General features: G+C 28.6%; 3 protein-coding genes across 4 annotated transcripts; 1 reads left to right on the top strand and 2 right to left on the bottom strand.

The window, feature by feature from the left end:
* Positions 1-771: 771 nt before the first annotated feature.
* On the bottom strand, positions 772-1,643 carry LOC17896789 (putative cytochrome c oxidase subunit 6b-like). 2 transcript variants are annotated; one of them, XM_006304495.2, is made up of 3 exons: positions 1,293-1,632; positions 1,099-1,180; positions 772-958 (listed from the first exon to the last, which is right to left on the bottom strand). In XM_006304495.2, exons 1-3 carry the CDS (start codon positions 1,544-1,546, stop codon positions 905-907), a joined length of 390 nt encoding a protein of 129 aa, XP_006304557.2. In that variant the 5' UTR covers positions 1,547-1,632; the 3' UTR covers positions 772-904. The 2 variants fall into 2 exon arrangements, with proteins under 2 accessions (XP_006304557.2, XP_023632736.1); XM_023776968.1 differs by having other exon boundaries at positions 898-959; positions 1,086-1,180; positions 1,293-1,643.
* A 4,617-nt stretch (positions 1,644-6,260) lies between these two features.
* On the bottom strand, positions 6,261-8,760 carry LOC17897464. Its single transcript, XM_023776864.1, has 4 exons — positions 8,640-8,760; positions 8,092-8,283; positions 7,622-7,837; positions 6,261-6,846 (listed from the first exon to the last, which is right to left on the bottom strand). The coding sequence occupies exons 1-4, from the start codon at positions 8,640-8,642 to the stop codon at positions 6,616-6,618; spliced, it is 642 nt and encodes a 213-aa protein (XP_023632632.1). The 5' UTR covers positions 8,643-8,760; the 3' UTR covers positions 6,261-6,615.
* A 6,155-nt stretch (positions 8,761-14,915) lies between these two features.
* LOC17900386 lies at positions 14,916-15,719 on the top strand. The gene has a single exon (XM_006305564.2). It carries the CDS (start codon positions 14,941-14,943, stop codon positions 15,550-15,552), a length of 612 nt encoding a protein of 203 aa, XP_006305626.1. The 5' UTR covers positions 14,916-14,940; the 3' UTR covers positions 15,553-15,719.
* Positions 15,720-18,932: the final 3,213 nt, after the last annotated feature.

The raw sequence follows: 18,932 nt of genomic DNA, 5'->3' as shown, positions 1-18,932 counted from the left end.
TACCAATTGTCATGTACTTTGAAGCTTTGATCTAGACCTAACTTTAGGTATCAAAGCCTCTATGTTAACACCATACATTTTAGAAGCTCTGATACCAAAATGATAGGTTTAGATCAAAGCTTTAAAGTATAAGTAAATTGGCAGAACCAAAAAAAAACACATTGTTCTATTTTTCATATTAAAAATCAAATTGTTAGAAAGCTTTTCATAACTTATTATCTTTCACCTTTTAGTTCTCGTAAATATCTATATTAATGTAATTGACTACGAGCTAAGTGTTTTTGTTAGAGGAGTAACAAATATACAAAGCTGCGCACAACTACTCTCTTTGCTTTCTAAAAGAGTAACTCTCTTCTTTATATATCTAGATCTTCTTAAAGATTCTTTTCCATAAGAATGTTAAAAACAATAAATCATTCTTCCTATAGACTTGTACCTTGAAGTTTTGATTCGGTTGTTTCAATTGGTAATTTAGCTTCTGTCTTGAAGCTAAAATGCCGAATGATTCAGCTAAGTCAAAGCACTTAGGGTTAACTGTCTTTGATTTTGCTACTTTCATATTCAATAGTGTTTATGTTCTGATAAGGATCTTTTTCAGTTCCTCTCTTTTTAAACTTATTGATCTCCGTTTTTTATCTTTAAAACTTTTGCGTAACATTAGCAGATTTTGCAGCTTCGATATATTGACAACGATGTGCAATAGAGACCAGACAAGTTGTATTCTTGAATTTACTTTGGGGTTTTAAGAAACTAGCTAGGCCAAAAAAAAAAAAACACAAAAGTATGGTTTTTTTTTTTTTGTTAAACCAAAAGTATGGTTTTAGACATGACTTAATTTAATTTATCATGTGTTTTTAGAACAAGGACCAAAACTAAACAAGTATGATTATAGCTAATCTAATCTTCATATTGAGGATGGCAATGCCCCAGATTTTCTCTGTTCCTCCCATTTTTCAACCTTCACAAAACAAAACAAATTTACAAAGTAGAAAATAAATAATAGAATTTGATATGAGTAATAATTACTCTTTCTTTTTTTTTGACCAAGAGTGATAATTATTCTTAAATCTTATTTTTAACTAAGAAGAAATGGCTCACCAATTCTTCGGGACACATCGAACGAACATAATCTCTCAAGTTGTTACAATCATTCGCATCTCTTCCATTTTTCTCAATACACCTATATATGTATTACACCATATTATAATTAACCCTATAATTAAATATTAAATATACTACTAATGACGCACTTTAAAAAGTTATTTGGTTGTAACCAATTTTTAAAACCTTACTTATGGTATTGCATGTATCGATTGAAACAATGTCGTGTTTCATTAGTCACCGGAAACATCTCATCCGCCTCTGAATCTTTCTCCTTTCCACCGTCGTCTTCTCCTCTCTTAGCTCGAAAAGTTGCCTCGTTTTGTGGTGGAGGCGATACCGTGCCGGGAGCGTGAGCTGGTCTTGGTGCTTGTTGGCCTCTCGCAACTTTACTCAAGTCGCGAGATCTCATCTTGTCGTGTGGATCCATTTGAGCCGACGACATCTCCGACCAACTTTACAATTCCGGGACTTTGGTTTTGTTCTTGAATTATATTTCTATCGGTACCTTCAACAGCAATGTTTAATAGCAGATGATCGATAACACGTCATAGCGGTTGTGATACACGTGACTTGGTCGAGAGACTTGCATGTGTTTTTCTCTTTTGCTATGGTCAAAACTTTGGAGCTTGCGTAAGTGTAGTAACGTTTTAAAATGATACTATATGGGCTTGAGTAAAGCATGTTAATCACTCTTTAAAGGTATGTTTTGGCCCAAAGCATAAATTTAAAACTCAATTCATCTCGTCTTTAGTAGTTTTGTAAAAATGTTGTATCATAAGAACTACAAATGTTAGTTGACTTTAAAAAAAAAAAAAAAATGTTCTTTACTTGTAACATCCCAAATGTTTAGTTTTTATTCGGACAAATCCAAATGTTTAATTTTAATACAAGGGAAGATTTATCATCTACTAAAAAAAGAGGAGTTTATAAGGAAACAACTGAAATTGGAAAAATGAAGAAGAATTTAATGATCATAGGCGACGGTAGAGATATAACCCTTTTTACTGGAAATTTAAACTTCAAAGATGGATACTCCATCAAGGATTCTGCCACATTTGGTAAAATATATGTTTTCTCTATATATTAGTAGAAAATTAGGTTTTTTTCTTCTATATATCATGGTCAAATCATTTTTTTAATACAATTTACAGCGACTAACACTAACGGATTTATGGCGCAATTGGTTCCAAAACACGGCTGGACCAACTAAGAACCAAGCTGTTGCTCTCCACGTGAATGCTGATCAATCTTTCTTATATTGTTGTCGAATAGAAGGTTACTAAGACACGCTTTTCGTTGAGCGGAAACGACAGTTCGATCATGATTGTTATATCACGTGAACCACAGACTTTATTTTTGGGATGCTAAAATATTGCTAAAATATTGCTAAAATATTGCTAAACCATTATTCATAATATTGCTAAAATATTTTAAAAAACTTAATTTATCAATTACCCCCTAAAATATGATTATACCATTTTATAAAAATTGTTATTTCTTAACTCTCAGTTTTAAAAAAAAAATCATTCTAGGCTCTATAGTTTATTGTATTTTATCAAAATTAATTAATTATTATTAAATTTGATGGTATAGTTCTTTCAAATTATTATCAATCTAAAATATAATATTACTGACAAATAAAGTCAGTCGTAAAGATGTTTATATAAAAAAATGCTAATAAACATAAAGAGTTAAAAAAATATAGCATCGTTGAGAAAAACATTAAGGAAATTTTCAAATACGAATTATAAAAATTACATCTTTACAAATATTATTTTTGAAATCATTATATTATGAATTATATTGAACTTTATTTATCTTTAATTTCGGCTAAAAATGTTATTTTTAAAACTCTTTTATCCACCATCTTTTATCGACCATCTTATTTTAAATATTTAAAAATTATAACATATTATAAAATCAATCATTAATAATAATATTTATTAAGTTGAATTCATAATGATCTCCTTTAGTTGTAAAATGTAAATCATGATTCTCCTTTACAAACCCAAACTGATTTGTAAAATATAAATCATAGTTATAACCCAAATCGATATATAATGTTATTTAATTATAAAAACTAAAATATAGTACCTATTTATAAACTCAAACTAACATATAACCCATATAATTGTAAAACATATGTCTCAATCTTCCTTTATAAACAAAAAGAAATAACATATAATCTTGTTAAATCGTAAATCCTAATATCATTGATAAATCTCAACCGACATAACCCAATATTAGGTTAATAGTTTAACTTTTTCATTAAAAAGTTTGAATATAATTATTTTATAAATTTCTTTTTCAATATGGTTTTTGAAAACTAATTTTATATTAATATTAACAAAACTAAATATAGCATGCAGCGACATATTATGTTTTACTTGACACTTACCATGATCATGTGAGTTAGTAACTGCTAAATCTAAACCATATATATATATATATATATATATATATAATATCGTTTAATTGTTAAATATAAACCATAATCCTCATTTATAAAAGCAAAACTATAATTTTTATTTATAAACCAAAAACAACATATAACATGTTTTAATTGTAAAATTAAAATCTAAACCTTTACAATTAAAATCTAAACCTTAATTCTTCTCAGACTATGAAACCGACTTATAATCTCGTTTAATTGTAATTTTTAAATCCATATCTTCTTAATAAATCAAAAATACATAATTATAATTAGCTTATTTGTTTATTTTTTCAAATATAATTGTTTATAATACTTACTTTATATATTTTCTTATTTGATATTATTAAGAATATTTCTATTTTTATCTAAACATTCACAAAATTAGTATTGACACGTGTCAACATCTTATCGTTTATAATTAACATATGTCACGATCTTGTTAATGACTAACTTTGAAAACCAAGCTTTATATAATAAGATGTTTGCTTCACAAAAAAAAAACTCAATTTATTTCTTTTTATATTTTGATCTTAAATTAGTTAAAAAAATAAAGTAATCATTTCAATAAATTTGTTTATGTGTATAACTTTTGTAAGAAAAATTATGATAAACCAAAAAAAAAAACTTTTTAATAAACGAAAAAACCGGCACATAAGACTTCTAAAATTTTTGAACTTATTGAACATAATTAAGTTTTGACCAAAATAAAATAAAATTCAACATAATATATATTATGAATTAGTTTACTCTTCCATAATGTATATTATGAATTAGTTTACTCTTCCATAATCACTAAGAGTAATTTTATTATATGACTATCCTCAAAAATTAGATGGATCAGTGCACTCTAATATATATATATATGTTCGTAATAGAAGAATCATTAGTGTATAATTTAGAATAGATTTGTTTTGATTTATGAACAAGTGTATAAAAAAAGTAGGTAGGTGAATGTTGGTCACCTATTCATAAATCAAAACAAAAGATTTGTTTAATGGATTAATCACATCTCACTTACCACTAATTTAGCTTACGATTATAATATATCACTACAAGTTAAAAGAAAACAATTGAAAACATCACAATTCTTTATTAATTATTGGTATTATATAATATCGTTGGACAATCGGACGAAACAATTTACATGGTGTCTGTGAGTGGGTTTGGCAACATCATGACACATGCTTGTTCCAAATTTGTTCCTTTTTCTGTTTTCATTTTCATATTTTAATATAGTACCAATAGTACTATTACATGATTACAAAAACAAAATGACAAGACTGTTCATTATTTAAATTTTTGTGTCACGTTTCTAACAAGAGTTCTCGAGATGATCCAACGGCCGAGTGATTACATCATTCGGCAAATTATATGCCGTTTGGGACGATCTGATGGGCACAAATGCACCATTAGAAAAAAAAGCATTTTACAAAGGCCACTCTTTAGTACAAGTAGATGCCGTTGGACTCTCTTTTGCCTTTTGCTTTTATTCCCAAAACACATCATTGGCCTTCTTCCCTTTCGAAGCCATTACCGTCTGCCAATATCAACTCAACACATGGCATGTCATCGCACGTGCACACATAAACTCATGCTAGCCATACCTATTGTCATCCGGATGTATGATGGAGCAAAACCTTTTAGAGATAGGACTCAAGATCCGTTTATTTTTCAGAATAATCAGATTGAAAAAAAAAAAATTGAGGACTTTCGCAAGAGTTCTTGAATTTGTGTATATGTGTTGCATCAATCTATTTAGCTTTAGTCATGAAACCATATAGAGCTCACTCTCTATTATACCAAGATAGAAATAGAAGAGCGATCATGATCATTTTGATACTGTTTCGCGACATAAGAATTTCGTCGTAAATCTTTAAGTACATTCTTGGCAATCGCATAGTTTGTAGCCTATGATTCAGTTGGCTGTTCCCCTTGGTTTTCATAATTGCAACTATAATGTACTTTAGATTGTACATAGGCTATGGTAAAACGAAGGTTGATTCATGCTTTAAATTGTATATAACCAAGTTTTTGATTTAAGCATCAATGTCAAAGAAAATATAAGAGAACTCTTGCCGACTATACTATAATGCTTATTCCGTGTTGATTGTCATGTTTTCCTTGCACACTTAAAACAATTCTACCACGTTGATTGTTTTTAAAATCTGAAAACTTTTTTTTACAACTAATTCATTAAAGTATATATAACTAAAATTTTGAAATGGATTAAATGATTAGACTAGAATCTACACACGTAAATATTTATAAATATATATATTTTTAAAAATAAATCTTGAAAACTAGAGTGTATAGAAAATTAACTTTAAATCATTGGTCCAACAACCCCTCCATACTTATTCTATTTTAACCTTTAGAGAAACTAAACTCCATGTTTATATATATGTACTTGTTTATTTTGCCTCATGTACTGACTCTTTTTTCCATGTAAATGTCAAATACTAATGTGATAGTTTAATACAATGAAAACTTTAAAAATGGGAAGTCGAATCTATAGTCAAATACATATAAAAAAATGGGTCGAGCAAAATAACTCTCTTTGTTCTGTCTCTATTCTCAGATCTCTTTGCCAAGAATGATTCGTTTTAAGTTATATGTTGCACTCAGTTTTCAGAAAAATACAAGTTGATATCTATTTGAAAATGAGAAAAAAAAAATGAGATAGTGTGAAGTATGAACCAAAAAACAAAAAAACAAGTACACATAGAAATAAAATGCACTTTATTCCATTCACATTTGCATTGCATCACATATTACTTATTACTATTGTCTTTTCCACAACACTATTTCTAACATACATTTACATATTCTTACCTATTGTGCCCAAAATATACAAGCACAAGTATCCTATTTATGCTTCATTCTATTATCTTCCCCCCACTTTTTTACCCATCATATCTACACAAAACACTATTACGTTAAAGTTTTGGTTTGCTTCTTTACATTGCTTTATACCATTTTAGACATATATATACATATACTCGGAACTACTACTACTACTACTAGTGATTTGATTGTTATTAGCAATAAGAGACTATACATTACCATTTTTTTCTTTCTTAGTATTCTATGATTAGTCCTCCAAAAGGAGCACGGTGCGGTATCCCCTTCCTTCGCTTCGCGATTCTTCGATTCACGGCTGATAAAGGCGGTGTCGATGGAGTGAAACTGTTATTCATAATGTCGTCATTCTTCTTGATCCTTCCGATACTCGTACTACTATACGAATCATCGGAATCCGAAAGGTTATTCGACCAATCTTTCCTTTTCTTCTTCGATATTCCGGAGATCTAATCAAGAAAAAAAAACAATACAAGATCATCATCAAGGTTGATTGATACTAGGGGGCTATCTAAGTAATTATCATCTCCTATAAACAAACAAAATATGAAGAAGATGTTGAAAGCCATTAGAGAAGAAAAGTAATGAAAATGAAAAGACCTTTAAAACTGAGGTGTTACTTAAGAACGAAGCTTTACACAAAAACATTGACTTGGAAATTTCTCCTCTCTACTTTCTCGTCAACCCAAATTGCTATTATTAATTTATTTTTCAACTCCACAATTTCTTGAAAGTTGCTATCATTGCCCCACATTTTCTTGCCCACCCAACAAGAAAAAATCTTTAAAAAAATTAAAGTCCTTTTCTCGATTCCCATCAAACAAGGATTAAAGAATAAATGACGGTCTAATTACAAAATCAATATAAATAAGGAAAAAAATTATTGAATAGTAGTTAGTTTTACCTATTCAACTAAGTTTTAGACTTTTCTTCTACAAATAGTATTTGGCTCATTACATAGAGTCCCAAAAATAGCTTTAACTTTCTCCACAAGTAAATATATAAATTTACCGACCAAAACTTTGACATTTATGCTAGTCATTTTTTTACTTGATTTTCCCGCATTTTCTCACCCAAAGATAGAAAAATTTCTCAATTTCATCAACCAAACCCAACACACAACTAACTCCTAAAGCATTTCCGATGATAGACATTAATGTTTTCTTCTTCACACTCAAATCCAACAATTCAATAAAAAAAAAAAAGTTACTCTTTTGGGGTTACCTTGCAACCAAGAGAGCAGAATCTGAAGGAATCAACGAGGCTTCGGTAACAGACTTCACAAGTATTGATCACACCTTTCCCTGGTCGAGGCTGAGGTCTCTCATTCAAGAACACAACCTTAGCACTGTTAATCACATATGTCTGAACTCCTGTTATGTCAAGAAACTTTTGTATCTCTGACACTCTTATCACATCGTGATACGATGATCTCCTTATCTGTTAAAAATTTCAATCAACATACAACTCAGAATCAATCACCAAGAACAAATCAATCAAACAAAGTAAAAAAAAAACTCTCTGATCTTTTGTCTTTTTCTCGCATTTTCTTGGGAAAGTTTTACCGAGAATCCAGGAATAATAAATGATAGAAAAAAAAGTTAGATGACCAACCAAACTAACAAAAGTTTCTTTTTACTCTCAGTGGGTAAAAAAGATATGAACTTTATGGAAGATCGTATAAGAAGACGAACCTGAATGGCGTGATGATCCTTGTGGAAAGAGAGACAAAGAGAACAGAGAGGACCATTGGTACAGTCTAAACAATACATGTTACACTCACTCTTGTGTGAATCTGCGTGTTGTTCGCATTGTACGAAGAACTTCTCTCTTAGCAAAGGTTTTAGCCACGGTGGCCATGTCTTATTGTTTTCTTCTTCAGCTCCCTGTTTCACACACACAACGAATGAGAATCAAACAAACCCGTTTTAAAAAAGAACAAGTTTCTGTTCTATAGAACAGAGTCGATTGAAAACAGAGTCGGATTTACAAAAAGAATCAATTTTTGGGAAAAATATAAAAAGATTCGAGTTTTGAGAGGAGCCCATTTGAGAAAAAACAAAAAAAGATTGATCAGAGCTGTAAAAAGAGTTTCTTGATGAGAATTTGAATCGATCTTTTAACAGTAAAAACAAGAAAAAACAGAGCATTTCTGATCAAACTAAAGAGGAACACATTTGAAGAGAGATGATGATAAAGAAAAAACAAAAGTTTGAATCTTTCTTGTATTGTGATTCATTACCATGATGATTCTTGTGTTCTTGGGGTTTGATTTCTCTGACAGTAGCGTCTTTGTTGATTCTCTTCGATCGCTAACTTTAGTGAGAGAGGAGAGGAGAGGAGAGGAGAGAGAGAGAGATGTGTTCGTGTAAAAACAAAGAGAGCGAAGAGTCGTTCTTATCCGCACAAAAGGTCGACTATACTCCGAACCTAGAGACCCGAACCTAGAAAAATACCCGAAGCTGAGCTTAAGAGAGAGATGGCTTTTTGCTACGGAAGGGTTCAATGAACCGAACCCATCCTTCCCACTTTCCTTGTTTCTTCTTCTCTTCCTTTTCACATTTATTATTTGTTTTTTTTTATGTTTAAAACTTTCTAAAATTTTAAAATTTTGTTTTCTTACTTTTTCTAATGCATTATATAACGGAGAGAATTAATCAAAAATATCTGATTCAATTCAACTAGTTTGAGGGAAAGAAAAATGCACTCAATCTAATCAAGAAAAAAAAACTGTTCTAGATCGTCATTAATGAATAGTAACGTAATTATTGTTCATTTGATTAATGATTTTACACGTTTAACACTACTTTACACTGTTTTTAATTTGTTATTTGTCTAGTCCATCAGTTTACCAATTGAATAATCAATTGTCACATTTTGTTTTCTTTTAAATGTGAATATAACTCACACCAAAATAAGTTGAGTTCAGTATTTTTATACTGTTTTATTTAAATTTTAATTAAAATTTCTGTAAAATATTTTACTTCAAATTTACCATGTATATCCAAAACAATATTTATTTTAAACGCAAACTATGCTTGAAATTTTTACTTAATTTTAAGAAGATGAGCGGTATAATTTGAATTATTTTCGTGTTTCTTATTCGCTATGAAGAGTTAAGGGAGAAGTGTCACATATGTATGCTTGACAAAAACGTTTGTATAAATCCAAAAAGATATAAGATGTGTTAAATTTAAGTAGCTTGAATCAATGTGCTTGGATACGTGAACCATCTCTAATGTAAGGTTAAAAAGCTCCCCTTCAGAATGTATAGGAGATGTGTATAGTTCACTTTAGGTCATACCTTGAATTATAACATAGAGAATAGACAAGACATTGGACTAGGTTCTATCCTTTTACACACGTAAAACAACTGTGGGTTTATCCGAACGTATTGGATCCAAGATAAAGTTCAAGATCAAATTACAATTCATATTTGATTCTTTATAAATTCGATATGTCAAGAAACTTATATTTTCACTCGTTCGTTTATTCCGAGCCAGATTATTTCAATGTCATAAGACTCTTTATTATAAGAGAGTTTTAACAATAACACTACTCAGATTTTACTAAATACGATATGGCTATAATAACCACATCACTACTAATGGATATCTATGGAAAAAAAATCCATTAAAAAGGAAAAAAGAATAAAAAAATCCAATTTGCTGTATGTGTATAAATGTCACTAATTGTGTATAGTTGGCATTAATTTTATGTAATGTGATGATGCCATTTTATGATACTATTATATGCATTAGTTATCTTTAATTTAGTGGATGTGAATGTACAATGAGAAAAGAAAGATATTGACAACCCTAATCAATGGACACCATCTTATTTATTCTATAGTTCTACAAAAAAAAATATCCTTATTTATGTACTGTCTTAATCTTTAACCTATTTCTTGTTTGCCTATATTTTTTGTCCTAATATTATTCTTTTTAATTAAATTATATTTGATCTCCTTTATTTAATAGTGACAAAACTTATCCTTTTCTGTATTTAACTAGTGTAAACATTATACATATATGTCACTCTCAGTTACACATTTTGTCACATTTTAATTCGATTATATGATATCAATTCCCATATATCTACTAATTAAACTCATCCGCATAAGAAAGTTAGCAATTCATATGGTCGTTCTCGGTTCGGTTTCGATTTTTTTGGTTCTTTAGTTTAGTATCTATTTAGTTTTGTTTGGTTTGATATTTTTTATTTTTTATTTTTGGTTTAGGTTCAATATGTTTGATTTGGTTATTTTACTTTGGACTAAGACTAGAAATGATGAATCCCAAAATTGATTTACTATCATGAAAACTTAATATAATTAGTGTTTGCCGTATCGAATCAATAGAGGGATATATGAGTCTTGGACGAAGCAACAGAGGAAAACAAATATTAATTGGGTTAGCTAAGTTTTCAACTAATCCTTGAATAATAATGACATATAGCGTAGACTAGCTCCATTATTTATTTTATACAGATCCAATTATTTGAGGGTCTGGTTTAAGTCAATCTTCTAGGTTTCTAATACTATACGTACTAACGTATATATTTATTTATTTATTTATATTAAGATAATTCTATAATAAGGAATTATTATCTTATTTTACTTGCTTGCCGGAAATAGAAGACAAAATACCTAATCAGAGAATATTATTACATTTTTAGAATTTTCTATGTCTCTCTTATCGTTTTGGCCCACTAATATCTCTGGTAATGTTATTTAAAATTTATCCAATAGATGAGCTGTACTATTCGTGATGCATACATATTGTATGTTATAAACTAAACTATAAAAAAATTTTAGCTTCTATTTTATTCTCACAAAAATTGCACTACGAAATTTTGGAAAAGAGTTATCATAAAACATGTCGCAATGTATAGTATATAAATTTTATGTAGAATTTGATATTATACTAATACTACCATAGCAAAACACATCCATACAAATTTATAATAGACGTCTATGTTTGTGAGCTTTAATCATGAAAATATGTGTTTAAATTATATTAAAATACTTTTCTTTGAACATATAATATATACATTAGAAGATATGTACTAAACTGGGTGTTTGGCTCTCTAAAGATTTCCAAAATCTTTATTTTTATGTGAGCAAGATAAGTAATAAGTGTCCTATCTACCTGCATGATTACAACAAATAAACAAAATTCATGAGCCACTAATAAACTCCATCAAAAATTAGATAAGAGTTACTAATAAGTGAAATTTTCTTTTAAAAGTTAAAGAATCTTTTAATAAGAATGAAAGATTGTCATCCAAATATATGGATCACATATTAAATGTTAATGAATAACGATTTCATTTTTGAGTTGTGTCTATTTGTAATTTGGTTTTAAATTTATAGTTAACTAAGTTTTTTTTCAAATTTGTGTTTGTCACACAAAATTGAGTATATATGTTTGACTTCAAAATTTTGAATATGTATGGTTTTTAATACATGCGAAATCTAATTTTTTTAAATATATGTATGATATGATGATTTATTTGTAATTATAGTAAAAACTTCATAAAAGCTGAACCCATGAATATAATTCTTAATATAGTATAAGTTTCAATAAATTTCAATGGACCCTTTTATTTATTTCTACAATGGTCAAATAATATTTTGGAGATGTATAGTAAATTCGTAATATCTCAATATCAACTATCAAGCTCAGTCTTTATACCTTTTTTTTTGTTTGTAAACCTTTTATACTCTTATTGTAAACCTTTTGTAAACCTTTTATACTTGGTGAACAAAAAAAAAGAAAAAAAAAAAAAAAAAAACCTTTTATACTCTTATTTAGACAAAATAAAATAAAATATCAACATTCTTCTCTCAGATTAAAGCCACGTGTCTGAATCTGTTTTGTCTCGAAGCGTTTGGTCATGGAGAAGAAGATTCAGCGGCAACTTGTGTGGAACTGAAGTGGTGGACTTATGACTTTTGATGGCCACTTGTCAATCTGATTTGTCTATTGCTTTTTCCAATTTTTTTTAGGTAAAAAATATACAACCCTCCCTTCAACTAATTTTATGAATAAAATAGCCTAAAATTTAGTGGTACAAAATAACTCTACAAATGGAATATTATAAAATGGTACAAAAATAAAAAATACAGTAGTGTTATTTTCTTTCCACTAAGAATATTGTGAATTTGATTAATTATTGGAATCATTTACAAAGTTTTTGGTCAAGCCATTCTGCTAATACATCTAAATTTTGCTAATTAGTGGACAGTTTGATTACAGTATCGCCTTGTGTAGACAAAATAAATGGCTTCAAATTTCAAATATAGATATGTTTTTTTGAAGAGATATGCATTAAGATGATATAATATCACTTTTTTACTTATGTTTTTTTAATACTTTATACCGATAGATTTTGACAACTATCTTATTTCATTAGTCATATAAGACTATGGAAAATGTCAGTTGTCGAATTATATAAATCCGTTTATTTTGAATGATCAAGACTAGTAATTACATTTATGTTATAACTATTATTTGATATCAAAGTGTTTATTTTCTATAATCTAAAAAATCCGAAACCAAAAGTTTTTGAACCGAACAAAACTAAACGAAAATTGTTTTCCAGTTGTATCAATTTTCTAAAATTACAAGAATTTAAATTTTCAATAAATCAAAGTAAAATCAAACCTATATCCGAATATCCACCCCTAAATAATTTGTTTAGTTTTGGATAACAAAATGCTTTTTCAATATAGCTTTAGTCTTTACTAAACAAACATATTATTAGATTTCACAACAACAACAACAACAAAATCCATATTCATCTTTCAATATTATTTCTTTTCAAAAAAAGAGTAACGGGCCCCGAATCTGTTATTGCATTTGACAGAATCCATATTTTTATGACATCTTTAGTTTAACTTTATATAATCAAAGCATGCTAGCTTTCTAAATTTATATCTTTAACTTTTGAAATTTAAAATGGCTGTTTTAAAACGTTCGGCCCATAAATTGAGAAGGCTTTTGAGGCCCATTTCTATCTGTTGAAACTAGGAAATGTTAATTTTTTTTTTTTTTTTTTGGTCACCAGGAAATGTTAATTTATATATCAAAAACCAAATAACAAACATATTATTTACAACCATAGTTTTAAGAGTAGTAATCAACAACATAAGAAATAGAACAGAACTATTTACAACTTAAAGTATCATTTGAAATCGATAAAACAACAATGTTAATTATCTAACGATGATGTAACATTTCGTAGATTATCATATATAATAGAAAAAAAAATGACTTAAGGTTTGTGTAAAGCTAAAGTTCTACGAGAATACACTTAAGTAGTGAGTTTTGTCGACAAGACAAATCGAACTAGTGAGTGAGAGTAGTTATCGTAGAACCTTACTTACGTGTTAAGATTGGTTTCTATTCTAATTCAGAAAGTTTTGAGTTTATTACAATCTTGTTTGCATAGAAACCAAGTGGCCATGATCTAAATCTTTAGTTGGTCAGGTCACTTTCTTTGCAAGTAAGCTTGTCTCCATAACTCGGAACTGTCTTTTTCTAAGCACATACATATGCTTTTATTTTCTTCTTACACGTCAAATATTTTGATTCGTGGACTTCTCGAATCCATTTTTAATATTTTCCCAATCGATAAAAATATTATTTAATTTTAAATTTTAAATTTAAAAGGTGGATATTCAATTTCTTTTCAATTAAATGCAACTTTTTTTTAATTAAGTTAATTTTTAATTAGTAAATAATTCCATGTCACTAAGTTTTGTGTTTAGAATATCCGAAAACTATTTCTTCTAAAAATATCAGTTGATCAATATTTATACTCATAATATATGCTAAAATTTTTATATAAATTTATTTCATAAATAGTTAGGTACGATTACACCAAAGACTTTCCGGTATGATTTCATCATATGTTATCGATCCTGTAAAATGTTTTTAGTGTTACTGATCTAAATTTAGATTTAAGATTCTTCGAATTATATTAAAAATATATATATATAATATTAAAATATTCTTGGACTCTATTAAAAACAATATTTTAAATGTATTAAACACAAAATAAAATTCAGTTAATAAATACTAATATTTCATATGTATTGAACACAAAGAAAAAAATCAATTCAAATTCATTTTAAAAATTTCGATTCAAATTCAATTTAGTTTGGTTTCTGTTATTAAATCACCAAAGGGATGAAAGAGAAGTAAAATTAATAATGTTACAATGTCATGCCACACGTGAATGAACTCAATGGTTCCATTTCCAATAATGATGCCAAAAAAAAAATAAACGGTAAATATAATATCCAAAAACGCACCGTTTCACTAATCAATCGCATCATAATGGAAATATATATGATACGACACTTATAAGTTAAATAAAACCATATGGTTAGTGTAATTATAATGAGTTTAATTAAACTAAACGCCGTAATAATTATTAAAAAAAACGCAGAAGCCTTTATAAAAAGCTCTTCTCTCTTCAACTTCTTCTTCCTTCAAACTCCGAAGAGAAAGAAAGGTTATTATTATTATTCAGACATGGACGAAGATGGTTTCTCATCGCAATGTCCGAAACACTTTTCGAAACGCGGTTATTTTAGCGGCGGAGGCGTTTGTCCGTTTTGTCTCAACGAACGTCTCTCTACTCTTTGTCCGGACTGTGCTCAAGACCTTCCTTGTTCTTGTTCGTGTAGCTCACGCGCCGCCGCAGTGTCTTTCTCTCCGTCGTCTTCTTCTTCTTCGTCCTCGTTCTCAATCTACGGTGGAGACGTTAGTTTTAACTTCTCCTCCGGGGTTGGTTCGGTAGGACGAGTCGCGAGTTTGATCGAATGCGAACCGGCTTTTAGGAGATCGAAATCGATGGCGGTTCCGATTATACCGGATTCGGTTATTGATTCCGGTTTGGAGAGTGGTAGGAGTAAGAAAACGTCGTCGTTTTGGAGGTTGTTATTGGGAAATAGAGGAGGTACTAAACCGGCGGTTATGAGGAAATCAAGATCCGTTGCGGTGGTCGGAGAAGCTGGATTTTCTCCGGTTCCGGCGACGGGAAAGGGTAAAGGATGGAACTTTCCGAGTCCGATCAAAGTTTTCCGGCAATCAAGAGTCTCGAAGATGATATTTCAACAACGTTCTCCATTGTATAGAGGTTGAAGATTATTTTTTCATGTCTTTTTTTTTTAAAGCTCTTTTATTAGAAAAAGGAGAAAACAATATTAGTTTCTTGAATTTTTTTTTTTAAATTTGTCATTGTTGATTATAATTTGTATTATAGATAGATATGTGATTTTCACAAAGTTTTATTGATTCATGTTTTAGTTGTTCTGTGATTATTTTTACAAATTCAACACCAAAAATTAAAAACTTGAACATTCTTTGAGTTTACAAGAAAATTTGGCTTATGTTTTTTGGTGTTTAATAATGCAAAGAAACTAATCAAATACTATAATTTTTTTTTTTTTGAAATATGCAAAAGCTTAGAAATGATTAAACTAGTGTGAGTATTAAAATACATTATCGGCGGATATTGTGCATGGTATTCAGGAACTAGGAGCATGTTTGTGATTTTTGTTTATTTTAGTGTTTATGAAAAGATAAATTTAATTAAATATTTATTTGAGAGATTATGGAGATATTCACATAATAATGTTTGATTGTGAGGGAGATTTTGACAGAAGGTTGATATATGTTGATAGCTTGTCACAATAGTTGTTAAAGATTGGGTTAAAAAGGAGATTTTGATTTGAAGCTAAAGTGATTTGGCCAGCTAAAAAAATATATAATCTTATGATTGACTAATAATTAATTTACTGAAATTTTATGACCTTTTCTTTAGTTACTTCATATCCTCCCTGTAAGAAGGTAGTAGACTGAGACTCACTCAATATTTTGTTTTTGTTTTATTTTATTCTTTATATTATTATTATTATTATTTTCAATAAAGAAAATTAAAATAAACAAATTTTATTTTTTTTAATATTATTTGTAATATGTTACAGTGATTACACATCAGTCCACTTATCTACATACCATATTTTCATTCAATTTTTAGAATGTTTGTTAAGTGATACTTTAATAATTCCATTCACTTATTATGTATATTTTATAAATTGGTACTAGCATACTAATTTACGAAAATATTTGTACAATTTGTTACTCATAAATTGTTAAATTATTTAAGTAAAAAAATACACTATAATTTTTAGTATGATCCTTAGTTAAACTTAAAACTAGTAGTAAATATTTCAAAAGAAACATGATATCCCAATTTTTTTTCCCCCTCTCATATGATATCCCAAATTTTAAGTTGAATATTACTAACAATTGTTATGTTATCTTGGGAGCTACAATACAAAAAAAACATGGGATTTTTTTTTTTTTTTTTTTGCTGTAAAAAATATGCATTCAATTTTTTAAAAAATCCCATATTATATTGTAAAATTCAGTTATGCTATATCAAAAACATAAAGAGTCTATGCAAGTATACATTGCATGTACATCATACGACGAGAGCTGCGTCGGTTCACCAACCACCAATCAGCTCAGTTTTGGCCTATCCGCAAAAATTGTATAAAAAGACAAATCATTTGTTTCTTGGCAAACCCAATTTCTTAATTATGCAAAAGCATTATCTTGTATAAAGTTGAATTTAAGCATCTCACGAAACACATTATTGGTCCAAAAACGCATCTCATCATCATTATGGTTGATATATAAAGATAACAAAGTATTCTACAAAATTATATGAGCTCGAAACTGCTAAAAAATGTAGCAAGATCGGGTTGTAGAATATAGATTAAGTCTTGTAATGTGGTTATATGTAAATGTTTTACATTGTGTGTTGATTGATGCATTATGCATTAAGTACCTCATACTCTTAAGTTGACCTAATTAATCTTCATATAGTCTCTGAAATCTCATGTTATGATGTTACTATGAAAGTTTTGTATGAATAGTCTTTGATAAATTAGACTATTGGTTGACAATTAACAATGATTTAGCTAAATCAAATGCGCCGATGTTATAAACTCTATTGATTAACTAAAATCCGCCGATTGATACGTTAGATTCGTTGAATCTCATTAGTGTTAATTACATACTATACAAAAACATATAAATTTGGCTTAATCAAATCTACCTAGAGATTCTATATATCTTTATCGTAATAATTTAACTGAAATTGTAAGAGTGGTGGATAATATTTTAAAATTGATCAGGAGGGTATGGGAGATATTGGTTCACATGGAAAATAAAACGACAGTTGATTGATTAAGCTCACACATCTCAAACAAAATAAAAAGAACATGTCACTAACAATTATTTATCAAACTAACATGTCACTAACAATTATTTTCAGACTACTCATAAGTATATCTACTCAGATTTCATTATTTTTTTTCTTGCAATAAATTATTTCTTATTTTTGTCAACTATCTTTTTTTTTTGCCTAAAATATATGAAACTATTTTTATCTTAATTTTTTCTAAGAAAGTATATATTCATTTCACAATGAAAATTTGTGTTACACAATTAAGCATAACCAAATATAAGGTCCATACCAAAAGATAAGAAAAACATGGAAGCATATCATATTCTTGTACCAAATCATCAATATCAAACCATGCACTAGCATAATGATTATGGTAAAATATAATTTGATGCAAGGTAAACCGAATTTTTATAGTGAATAAAAACATCAATGTTGTATTCCGTTCAAATATAGTGTGTATCAAGTAAGTTGTTCGAAAGGATTACAGATAAGCGCTAAAATTTGTTAAAAAATTTAAGCCAAGAGAGAAAGATGGATTTATGATTTATAAACCCTTATGCTACATGAAACTGGAATACAAACATTGTCTAGATAAGAATCAATACTAGGGAATATAATCAAAGAAAGAAAAAAAAATAAGTAAAATGAAAAAAACGATACTAATAGTAAAGAAATCACTAACCACCGATTTCAAATATAAAAAAAGTGATCATAAATATTCTTTTAGAATAAATAGATTAAAAATAAGTATGTATTTCTTTTAAACATATTTACAAAAAATGATCATACATATTTAAATTATTACAATACAATACACATATTTTCACAATTCTCTTAATTATCGATTGTTGTCCCACACATAGATCATCATCTAGTGCTACTAATTAAGTGGCCAAGATAATTTGCTCAAAGTGTGACAAACCTACAACTTTCACCAAGTCTTCTACAAGCCGCCATAGCTAAAAGAGTAATTGGTAACTGTTAATTTTCTTTTGGACTTTTGATACACGGAACTCTCTTTCACTTCATGTAATGGATAATGTATTTGATCGCCACAACCAAATACTATAAACTAGATATATAGAATGGTTGGTGAATCCTAGGCTGACATGTGTTACACCCGGGGATGATTTAGGAGTTAACCAAAGATTCACGCAAATGCATGCATTGTCCAATTGCACTTTACAGCGATTAATTATTTAGGTACTGGTCCACTGTAGTATACTACACAACACCAATCATTCTCGTTTTAAGCAATAAAACA

This window comes from Capsella rubella, unplaced genomic scaffold (genome assembly GCF_000375325.1).
Source record: "Capsella rubella cultivar Monte Gargano unplaced genomic scaffold, Caprub1_0 scaffold_1, whole genome shotgun sequence".
NCBI lineage: Eukaryota > Viridiplantae > Streptophyta > Magnoliopsida > Brassicales > Brassicaceae > Capsella > Capsella rubella.
The sequence above is the reverse complement of the archived record's forward strand: the minus strand, read 5'-3'. Positions and strand labels throughout refer to the sequence as shown.

Coding starts and splice junctions, on each gene's coding strand:
- LOC17897464 (XM_023776864.1), bottom strand. Junction 7,838..8,091: donor AGGATCATCACGCCATTCAG/GTTCGTCTTCTT, acceptor AATTTTTAACAG/ATAAGGAGATCATCGTATCA. Junction 6,847..7,621: donor TCTGCTCTCTTGGTTGCAAG/GTAACCCCAAAA, acceptor TTTCTTGATTAG/ATCTCCGGAATATCGAAGAA.
- LOC17900386 (XM_006305564.2), top strand. CDS start 14,941: ATGGACGAAGATGGTTTCTCATCGCAATGTCCGAAACACTTTTCGAAA.
- LOC17896789 (XM_023776968.1), bottom strand. CDS start 1,546: ATGTCGTCGGCTCAAATGGATCCACACGACAAGATGAGATCTCGCGAC. Junction 1,181..1,292: donor CGATACATGCAATACCATAA/GTAAGGTTTTAA, acceptor ATACATATATAG/GTGTATTGAGAAAAATGGAA. Junction 960..1,085: donor AGAATTGGTGAGCCATTTCT/TCTTAGTTAAAA, acceptor TTGTTTTGTGAA/GGTTGAAAAATGGGAGGAAC.